General features: G+C 41.0%; 1 protein-coding gene across 2 annotated transcripts; it reads left to right on the top strand.

Moving 5' to 3' along the window:
- Positions 1-6,289: 6,289 nt before the first annotated feature.
- LOC115666492 (CDT1-like protein a, chloroplastic) lies at positions 6,290-10,671 on the top strand. 2 transcript variants are annotated; one of them, XM_056314951.1, is made up of 7 exons: positions 6,290-6,623; positions 6,738-6,857; positions 7,208-7,433; positions 8,002-8,742; positions 9,346-9,547; positions 9,646-9,736; positions 10,374-10,671. In XM_056314951.1, exons 1-7 carry the CDS (start codon positions 6,502-6,504, stop codon positions 10,426-10,428), a joined length of 1,557 nt encoding a protein of 518 aa, XP_056170926.1. In that variant the 5' UTR covers positions 6,290-6,501; the 3' UTR covers positions 10,429-10,671. The 2 variants fall into 2 exon arrangements, with proteins under 2 accessions (XP_056170926.1, XP_056170925.1); XM_056314950.1 differs by having other exon boundaries at positions 6,293-6,623; positions 6,732-6,857.
- Positions 10,672-11,646: the final 975 nt, after the last annotated feature.

Genomic DNA, 11,646 nt, shown 5'->3' with positions numbered 1-11,646 from the left:
GGGAGCTTTGTCGCCGCAAGCTCGAAGCTTGGCCATGGCGGCCGCTCGAGCTTGAAGCTTGGCCGAAGTGGATCTTCGCCTTTCGGGGGCTTCGTGGCCTCAAGCTCGAAACTTTGGTCATGGCCGCTCTCGCGACAACGAAGCTCCCGGAAGGCGAAGATCCACTTTGGCCAAGCTTCGAGCTCCAGCAGAGCGGCCATGGCCAAGCTTCAAGCTTGCGGCCGCCATGGTCGGCAGCTACGACGAAGCTCCTGGAGGTCCAGTAGGCAGCGACGGACGAGCTCTAGGAGAGCTTTGGCCGAGCGAGAAGACGATGAACAGTAACTCGCGATGATCGGTGACTTTTTTAAAACAAATTTTTAATGTGGCACCACGCAAGCGCCACATCAGAGTTTTAACAGAGATTTTTAACGGAACCCTAACGGAGGGTAAATGTGTTACAATATGTATAGTTTGGGGTTTTTGGTGTCACAAAAAAAACTTGAGGTAAATGTGTCATAATGGGCATAGTTTGAAATTTTTTGTGGCCTTTTCCCTTTATATTATTTGCGATACACATATTGTTTCTATCTAGTCTACCCCATACCGTCCTTTTGATCCTTCCCTGTGTTTGCATTTACTTTATACGAAGACAATCGGAATAAAATCGAAAAAATGGTTAATATTAACTGATGAAATATTTAAATATTAAATAACAGTCAACGCATGAGACCAGTGTTAAAATATATAAATAAGAATATTTTAATATATTAAATCACGATTTCATTTAAATTTGCAGTGATCTTACTAACAAACGAATTACATAATTAATAACCACACTCATGAAATTAAAGATGCATACCACAAAAAACCCAAAATCATGCATATTGCAACACAAATACTCCAAATTTTTTTTGTCACCAAAAATCCTAAATTTGCCCACTACATCACAAATATCTCAACTTTTTTTATGTCAACCCCAAACTTACACATGCGTTTCATCTAGGGTATATTTGTCGCATTGATATAAGTTTTGGATTTTTTATGACACAAAAAATTATGGGTATTTATATCACAATGGGTAAGTTTAGAGTTTTTAGTAATACAAAAAATATTCGGGATAAGTGTATCGCAATGTGTATAGTTTGAGGTTTTTTGCTACGTGGACCCAAAAGTTAATAAACATGCATGGAAAACAATTCCTTTTTGCGCTAAATTCAAAAATAATCGGTGTCTACCCGCTCGACCGTTAAAAATAGTATCTCTGCTTCAAATTCAAATGAGTGTCAGAGAACGACAAGCCAGCTCAGGTCAAATTTCTTGTTTCTGATACCTCGTGTCTGCCCGTAGTAAAACCGACACGTGGCAAGGTCCCCAATTGTTCGGGGGGGGGGGATTAGCAATAATTGGCGGGGAGCACGACCCATTTGCCGGACACGTGTCCTGCACATGGGAGTCCCATGGCCAGGACATCAAACGACCCACCACCAAGCATAACGTTGTTCGATGCTAAAGAAAGCAGAGAGATTGATCTATACTTCTTTTTTTCTGATTGGCGATTGACCTATACCATATGGGGTAGAATCTCGTCGAACGCACGCCGAAAATGATTCACTTTTCTAAATAATCACTCTCGATTTTTGTAAAAGGCTACTATAAACCAATCTGTGCACTAAATTACGGATACATAACATCAATTTTAAATTTTCGAGACTGAATGATCACCTCTTAGCATGGTTGATCAAGTTTGAGCAATCGTGGTTCTTTCTTTCTCTTTGTTGGCAACATCTGACTAGCATAACAAAGTGTCACTGGTTCACAATCGATGATATCATCTGTCATTGGTTCCCCATGGGTGATGAATTAGATTATCCGTTTATTACGATTATATGACTCATTTTTCAATGTAATTAAAGAGACATCGGGGATTATTTTGTGCTGTTATATGTTTATCCCGTCCCATATTTTATATGGGTGGATAAAGACATCCTTGAATTTTACTACCATAAAAAAATGTACGTTCCAAAGTTAGATATCGATGACATCCAATCGCGATGCCTTAAATAGATGTTGATTCTTTCTTTTTAATGACGAGGAAGTCTACCCCAAAACATGTAAGCTTCGTGTTTATTAAATGTTCTGCTAATTAATCTCATGAATTGTGTCGAAAGTTTGAAGCAATGACTCAAACTTATCAAGGCGAATCTTATACACCCGAATTGGTTCGTTCTTTAAAGTCGAAAATATATATTAAAAAAAAAACATACATCACTTTTGAATTACATGCCTTTATTTTTGTAAATACCATGTACATACCTCTAAGCAAAACCTTAGATCGAAAAAGACCAAATCGCCCCTCCTTGCGAATTTATTTTAGTACCTAGCTTATGGCTTGGCTAGTTGATTTTGAGTTAGTTTTGAGCGTTTTGGATAGGTGCAATAATTTCACATTCGAGGCTTGGGCAGTTTTTTGAAAAAAAAACGACGCTTTAGTAAATAAAGATATTGCAATAATTGATGTGAACGTGCAAAGCCTCTCAAAAGATAAAACCCGAGTTCGTACTTGATATTCTCGAAGGTGAAAATGTAAATGGTTATTGCTATCCCATCTCCAAAAAGCTAAAAAGGTTATCGTTGAATGTTCTCGACACATGATGACAAACTCGAGGACAGCTTCCAAGCAACAAAACAATCTTGACTAGATCACGAGTATCCAAAGAATCCTCCATCGAAACGAAGGAATAAAATCGTGGGGAATTGGGAAAAAAAAACAGATCCAGTCGCCTTGCTTTTTGGCGAAACCTACAGCTCGGGATCACGACGCGCGCGCGCGACCTTTCAGGAGAAAAAGATCTCTCTCTTTTAGCCAGCACATCTTCCACCACGTTGCGGCCCCCGTCGATACGCGGGGCCCACCCGTGCCCTGATCCCCACGTACGCACGCCACCTGGCCGCCGCCCAACGCCCTCCGTCCCTCCACGTGCACGGACGCGTGGACGCGTGGCCTGTGTCCCGGTCCGTGACGTCACTCTCTGCGCGCGCGCCCCCTCCCACAGCTCCCCGAGCGTATCCGTATCCGCGCTCCGATTGGTCAATTCGCGAAAAAGGACGGTGATATTTTGCGAAACACGGTGATAAGAGAGCGATCCAGGGAGCGACACGCGTCGTCCCGATCTGCAGCGCCGCGCGAAATTACCGTTTCAGGCCGCGAGCTGACGTCACGTGGCGTTTGCCGCCAGACAGGGCTCGTGATTATCGAGGTTTCTGCTTTTGTTTTTTTCTTCTTGGGGTGGGTTGGAATTCTGTGTCCCTGCGGAAGGGTTGACTTGGAACGCAGCGGACGGCTAGAACATTGCCGCGCGGAAGTAGGCGCGACGTGCGTCCTTCGCAAGAGCCATGATTGGTGCGAATCTCGCCTCGCTCCTTCAAAGTCAAGGTCCAGCTGGAGGGCCGACATAGGTGCCACGTGTGGTCTCCCGTGGACCGTGCCCCGCTGCCAGAAAGATCCCCGCTGTCATGGCAATCCAACCAACATCCAATTCATCCTCGCGTGGCATGCCCATCGGGTCGTTGTCCGACGGGACGAGGAATGGCGTTATTAGGTTGACTTCCACGTCGATGAGCTGATCCATCTTTGTCTTGCCCTCCTCTTCGTAACACGTGGATAGCCAGAGCTAAGCACGAAAAATTCAAGTCACGTCGATTCGAAAGGGATCCGTTTTATTGAACCGTGGAACCGATCGTACATGAGAGATGGAGAGACTCTTAACTCCATTCAAGGGTGATCGATTTTGGAGTAAGCCGGTTCCCAATCTCGAAACTACAAATTGGATCGGGTTTGGGTCGGGTCCGACCCATATTGATACATTTAATCCATTTTGATTCGTTTTCATGTAATGTAAATCTAATGATTCATACCCGTACTCGATATATATCAGACCTGACCCGTATTGCCGAAACACATTAATATTTTAGGAAAATCCATACCCAACCATTCAACCCATTATAAGCTATTCACATGTATATGTTACTTGGTCAAATTAGAAAAAGCAAATTAATCAATAAAATTGGATAAAACAGAACAACAATTATTGAGTGAGGGTAATATGGGAAATGAAGACTCATTAACTGCGCTTCTCAGCATTCTGAGACAGCTGAAAAGTTGAAGGCGGTTTTAGCAAAAAAGAAAGAAAGAAAAACCGATGGCGGTTTTGTCCATGCCTATGGAGAACTCCTTTGCAAATGCATTAGATTGGACGGATGAATTTTGAATTTATTTTAAAATTTCGTTTATTTAGTAAAAACATGATAATTTAATAAATATTTTCTTAATCACATTAATCAATAATTTTTTTCATTATTGACAATAATTTTGTGTAAACATTTCTTGATGATTGAAACATTTTGCGTTCATTCATTCTTGTAGATGATACGAATAATTATTTTTTTCGTTATCAATAATAATTTATGTCTACATATTTTCTTGAATATTGAAAATATTATTCGTTCATTTATTTTTTTAGGCGATACAAGCGATCATTCTAAGAAAGTATTTTTTAAATCATTCATTTTTCATGGAGCTAACAAAACCTTAATAAAGGCATGAACTTTTTGTCGAATGCCTTGATGGGCTCAATGTGTTTTGCTAATGTTTTGCCAAATGGACCCTCAATGTGTGTGGCTCAGAGTAGATCGATTCTCAAACTCATAAGATCTGAACCTCGAATTACCAAAGAGAAGGCACTTAGTAGCAAGCGATTTTCCAGTTGAGCTAGTGGGGCAAATCATACATATTCGCAAACGCGAATGACTAAATTGCGATATCTTTGTTCGATTCGTAAATTTTTAGATATGCTTTTCTGACCAATTAAAATTTAAATATGGATATATGGAGAATAACAGAGAAACGAGAGATAGAAAGAGAGAGCGAAGTCACAAGATAAGTAACAGTAATATAAATAAATACGCGGGTTTCTCTTATTTGTGATTTTTAAATTATGTTTTTATCCTCAGATGTAATATATCTTACATAGAAATCAATGGTTTTTCAGAGGGAAATAGAAGCACTCACCTAACTAATGCGATGACCTAAGCTATTAATATTAACAAATGTTGAAATCACTAAAGAAAGTAAAACTTTGTTTATTCATTATCGCTTTGAGAATTGTGCAAACCATGCAAACTTTGTGTAAATAAAGAGGAAAGGAGAGTGGAGAAGCAAATGAGAAATTGAACGGGTGAAACTCGTGGCACTTTTGTGGATGTACATATTTTGATGTTTCTTTCCTTTGCAAATTTTAAATTTATATACATTTTTTCATATAATTAGGGAAAATTGTCCAAAAGAACGACCGCAAATTCAATCATAAATTTTACAATCTGGCCAATGCAATCTTAAATCTTTTGACAATTTTCCGATGTAATCCATCCAGCCAATTTAGACCGGAGCTAACATAGCAGTTAAGTTAGCGCTGGTCATCCTATGTAACACGGCCGGCAGCTAATGCGTCTTATCTTAAATGAAACAACATCGTTTTGCATTTAAAAAAAAACTTAAATTATCTTAAATGAAACAACGTCCTTCTTTTTTAACCCATATATCAATGAATAGGTCATAAATGAGTTAGTTATATTCACTAAATAAGTCATAAATGGGTATAAACATAATATGAGTGTTAAATATGTTGTAAATGGGTCATAAATGGATTTACAATTTATTTAAACTCAATTCATCTCTCTCGTCATTATTCAATCTTGCGCTCATTCACTTCGCACTCTCATCTCAGTTTGGATTCGTGTTTTCCTAAATTAAGTTAAATATGTAAGTATTTTAGCAATATGGGTCGGGTCGGGTATGAGTCATAAGATTTGCATTACATGTAAATGGGTCAAAATCGGGTTATTCGACCCGATCCAAACTCGATCCGATCCACCCGTTTGACAGGTCTACTGCTCACCGAGGCCTCAGTGATGGTTGGTGAACTAAGGCAAGTCCAATGAGGGAAGATTTGGGCGAGGGTCCCGGCCATCATCGATCGAGGGCCCTGGCGACCTCGCCGGCCGGATAAAACTCATAAAATCCTGGCGGCTCCAGCAATGCCGTACGCACACCGGATAAAACTTATTGGGCCTGGTCGGCCCAAATCCGTTGCTGTCCATTAGCAAAAAGCGCGTCGCAACGGTCGAGAAATGTACCTGGCGGAAGTAGAAAAGGGAGCGCGCGTAGCACGACAGCCTTAACAGAGTCTCTACGATCGTCGGGGCGAGGGCAGTTTCGTCCGATCACATCGGGTTTTGAAGGACCTTCGTTATTTTTCCCTCTCTTCCACTTCCCCGACTTCAGTCCCTCTCTCTCCATCTCTTCGCTCGGATCAGACAGACAGAACCCTAGGGTTTCTCCATCTCTCTCTCTCTCTCGCAATCGCGCAGGTCCTCTTCGCTTCGATCTTCCACGCATCACGCGATTCGCGATCGTTTTTGCTTCCGATTAGCTCCGGTTTCTGTTGCGATCGCCGTTCGACGATGGATCAGGAGAAACGCGAGGTGAGCGGAATGGCGACGAGCTCGGAGGAATCCGCGTTGGCGTCGCGGACGCCTCGGAAGGTCGGCGAGCCTCTGCGGAGCCAGACTGAAGTCGCAGATGAGTAAGGACCTGGACGATGCTTTTTGCTTGTTCTGTCGAGGATGCGTTGTGTTTGTGTGTGTGTGTGTATTTGTGTTGAGGATGATGATGATGATGACGTTTCTCGTAGCTTTAGGTACGAGACGATTGTGGAGCTCTTTGATCGCATGACCTGCTCGCTGAGGTTGCTTCGTCTGTGTAAGAAGTCTCCCACGTTTTGGAATGTCAGCGCTCAGGTGGAAGTTCTTGCGAAAAGGTAATCGCTCGGAACCTCCCTGCGGTTTCCTCGCTCTAGCAATATATCGCCTTCACGCGTATTGTCATGTTGGAAAGAGGTTCTCGTGCGGTCGAGGCTGTTGTGATTGAAGTTCTGAATGTGCTGAGCGTGTTATCTTGTACGCTTGTTGTTGATGATTTTACTGTAGTATGTAGTATAGTCCCTTATACGGTTCTTTTTCTTTCCGGTCAAAAATAGGGGGAATTTGATGAACATGTGAGATTTTCGTAGCGACTATTACTTGGGATTCTCTCGGTGAATATTTTCTTTAGTTGCTCACAATGTCCTCTCTCTCTCTCTCTCTCTCTCTCTCTCTCTCTCTCTCTCAGAAAATTTCTATACAGCCATCTTGCACAGATTAAATACTTACTTCCTGAAGTCATACAGCTAGAGAAGCTCCTTATATACGATAAGAAAACTTCATGCATGAGGCCAGATATGAAAATCACAGTGCAACTTGATGCCATTGAGATTTGCCGTGAACAATCTGGCTTCGTGGCACTGCGGGAACTTTTCAAGTTGAGGCTTGTTGATTATTTCACTGACCATCCGGAGGTACTACTGTCCTTTTCTAGTAATTTTTGCTTAAGATCATCGTGAAAGGCATTTGAATAAGAAAAACCCTTGACAAATGGAATGAGGCAAGCTTTTAACAATTTGATAGTGGTTTTGCTCTATCGAATGGTTGGAAATGAGAAGTAAAGTTCCATATCGTCTGAACTGAAGTCCTTGCACAAACTATGCTGCAGTTATAGGTTTGACATTTTGAGAGAGTAAGAGAGCTTTAGCCCACAATGTAATTCAATCGGTTGACCTGATTATATATTCTTCCGACTCTACTAAGGAAAATGGGTTGACTTGATCAAATAAGTTGGTAGAATAAACAAAATACTTCCATTAGCTCCTTATTTGGGTCATTATTGCTCTGAAATAGAACTACAACTTCATTAGTCTTGTCTCATAAAATAGGATTATGCTCCTGCATCAGTATGTCAGGTTGAGTGTGCAGTATAGATTTGTCTGGCATTGACTTTCTTTATGTGCTCATTTAGCTTCTAGTTAAAAAAATTGGAGATTTGAACATTTGGTCATTCATCAGCTATTGTGTTGTATCCTCCTCCAGGCTTCGGTTGTTCCGGGGGCCATGTTACCTGGGCCTTTTAACCAAGGCAATCAGATCATCGCCGTCCAAGATACTCTTGGAGATTCTGCGTTCCAACGTCAGTCAACAGTTGCTGATGGTGTAATATTGTTGGAGGCATCTGGTTTACCCGAGTCTTTTAGCAGACACTTCTCTCAGAAGGTTGTTGTATCGGAGAAAACTCAACTTTTAGCATCACCGGTTACCCTTTCTTCTTCCTCATGCACCAATCCTACCAATCGGGAATTGCAAGGCAGACAAGAGGGACACTTAAATGGCGTATGCCCTGAACCTATCGGTGAGATTAACCACAATATCAGTATGGAGCTAGAGGAAGAAGCTTCTTCCAGTTGTTGTACGTCCACCTTCGTTGTTCCTAATGTTGAATCGCCTTATCCACACTCATCCGTTGACCCTATCACCAAGGAAAGTCCTGCAGTCAGGTTTTCCTCATCTTCTGGAACTTTAACGATTGACACACCGGCACAGATGACACCAAAGAGATCAATATCTGGTTGTGACAATATTAAATCAATGAGTAGCAAACAATGTCAGTCATGTCAGAAGCCTGCAAAAAGGTCTCTGGACTTCTCTTCTCCAAAAGGTGATAGAAGTTCCATGGATAGATCAGAGACCTGCAAGCATGTCCATGATTACAGCCCATGCTCTCTGAAACTTGTGGAAGAAAAGAATCTCTCAGGTTTTGCAGCGGTATTGCATCAGGTGTGTAACACTTTCATGGTTTGCTTCTTTTCAGTTCTTTGTAGACACAGCATCGGGGCCAAGTCTAATATCTGGCAAGGCTGCGGATTTGTGTCCTGTCTGTATACTTGCATTTATGACGTGGACTACATTTGACATTGATAAAACTGGATCAGCTTTTCCCTTTTCCCCTTTTCCCCAAATAGAAGTTGAAAATTTAGGACAAGCTGACATGATGCCCCTCAAAGCGCTGGTTTATAATAAGATAAAAAGCTGGTCAATGATGATGAAGCTTCGTGAGAATTGTTCGCTAAAATGCAGGATTGAAAAGAAGTTATGTTCCTTTTATTAGTTGAATCTTCGCGGAGCATTATGAGCATAAATAAATAAATAAATCTGTATGAAAAGAACTTAAACGTGAAATTAAATGGTAGTTATTATTTTAACAGAGAATTGCATTAGGAGTTTATTACATGAACAGGATCTATGGTGCTTTTGTAGACCATCCATTATTTGATTGGCGATAATTATGTGCTCATTTTGCATTTTTGCACACTTCTCTTAGAGACAATTCATGCTTGTACCACACTTTGCCTTGACCTATTATTGCCTTGACATTTACAGTCACAGGAGAATGAGAGAGGTCATCTTTCCAAGGCCGAAACTTCGACCAAAAGAAGTTTAAGAATGTGCGAGGACCTTTCTTACTTGAATCGAATTGCTGCCACTGTAAATTATGTTTTCCAGTCAGTTGGCTGCTCTTCAATCACTAGAGAAGAGCTTGTACACAAGATAATAATGAATAACTTTGAAGTTCTTGAGAGAAGTATGTAAATGCTCTTTAGCTCTGTAATTACTTTATATTAAACTTTAATTATTTTATATCAAACTTCAATTGTGATGATTATAATATCCTATCTGCAGAGGAGGTTGAAGAGCAGGTTGAGCTTCTTGGGAAATTGTTTCCTGATTGGTTCTGCCGAAGATCAACACATGGCGGAGATATTTTGTATAGGTAAAACCCTAATGCTTTCTTGTAATTACAGCACAAAATTATAATTTGCTCGTTCCGAATATACACAGTTTTGGGTTTAGATTTGGCGGAAGAAACACGAGAAAGTGGAATTTCAAAGTTATCAAGTTGTTTACGTGGATGACCCAACCTGACTTGTATTCTTTTTTTATGGAGTTGTGAGACTACATATAGAGAAAGCCTTTTTTAAGGTTCGGAATAGCATGGGATTGTTTGTGGAATCTCTTCAGTGTTGAAAATGAAGCTAGGACAGTATTTTCTGATAGATTTTTATCTCTGAATTTAGCTCATACTTTCAGACTTTCTACAAAGTATTTCCTTTTCATAAAGCTCTCTTCAGATTTCCTTGAGCTTAATCAAGCAATTCATATCAGAATTAAGAGTTCTTCTCCATGACTGCTTGAGGTTATTGCTGAGATTTATCTATCATTATTATAACTATAATTATTAAAACATCATCATCGTTTGCACATGCATCATCACAGAGACCTTTTTAACCTTTTTGTTGCTGTTACTGTATTCTCGCGAATCTACACTTACATCGTACTTCATGTCATTTCTCTTGCTGTGATGCTGTGGCCACATCATGAAACTCATCTTCCTTTTCGGTCACCTGCAGCATAAGGGAAGGGACAAGCCTGGAGTCAATTGCGTCGAGGCTCATCAGCAGTTGACAGTGTTGGGAAGCTACCGCAACTTACAGCAGGTATTTCATTTTGTTGCAAATTAGACTAGGAGGAGAAGGTGCCATGAAATGGTTCAGTTGACATTGCTTGCGTCTCGAATATATAGTCGAGGTTGTACTTTTTAACAGATGCAACAGATTCCCTGATTACTGCCTACTTTTTAACAGATGCAACAAATTCCCTAGTTACATGTACTCGGTCCAACTACATTCTCGATTCTTCTTCATTGCATCTATATGTTTTTTCATTACCACACTCCAATCATGTACACATTTCCTCATCATGCATTCTAGTATAAATAGTTTTTTATGCCAAAGTTTATGTTCGATCGGCTTTGAGTAAGTGGAAGACAAGTGACCACTATCAGCTACCATTCACATTTACTGGGTACCACCAGAATCCTTTATGGGGTTCAAAATTTTAAGCACTACCCAGAAGATGGTGTTTTTAATCTTGACTTTCTAGTTTGATTGGGGGTCGTGAATCTGTGATCCAGATCATTATTCACATAAAGACTACTGGCGATAAAACTTCTTCGTGTGACATTGATCCGATACAAGAACGAGTCCATTCGGTCTGTTGTCAACTCGAATACGCGTCCCGACATGCCAGCCGAAAGACGGCTCAAGATTGGATCATGAGACGCGAAATTGTCCAGCTTCGAGCATGCATTTTTCACGGCATTTGTCTCTTACCATGCTTATTTCGCGTACTCATGTTGATGTCCATAAGCTCTTGCCCCACCTGTCCGTACTTAAAGCCCGCGGAATCTGGAGCGCATGATGTAATAAACGGGGCGGTGTACCGTGTTCTCATCCGGCTCGATATGGCAAGTACCCACGTGAGGTTCAGTTTGGAGGATTTGTCATCTGTTTGACCGGAACACGTCCAAATCGGGAAAGGTCCATCGTATACGGCCAAGGACAGATCTCCTTATAGATGGATAAGGGACGTTGATCTTTTTGCAAATCATCTCGGACTTGTCCTTCCCTCCGTTGATTAGTCCGACCTTCAAGAACAGATCAACCCCGACTTTCAATCCATAGCCAAAATCGTCCTCTTATTACCTAAGTCCCCAACGTTATCATCCTTGTCAAGGGGTTATTAGTTACCAGTTTTCGATGTCGTAAACTTCATTCCTAGCGAGTTCTGAATTCCATGCATGTGTGAAAGTCAAACCACATGAATGCATCGTCACCCACCTCG

Source organism: Syzygium oleosum, unplaced genomic scaffold (assembly GCF_021117445.2).
Source record: "Syzygium oleosum isolate NSW1041296 unplaced genomic scaffold, Sole_v2.1 Sole_v2.09, whole genome shotgun sequence".
NCBI lineage: Eukaryota > Viridiplantae > Streptophyta > Magnoliopsida > Myrtales > Myrtaceae > Syzygium > Syzygium oleosum.
The sequence above is the reverse complement of the archived record's forward strand: the minus strand, read 5'-3'. Positions and strand labels throughout refer to the sequence as shown.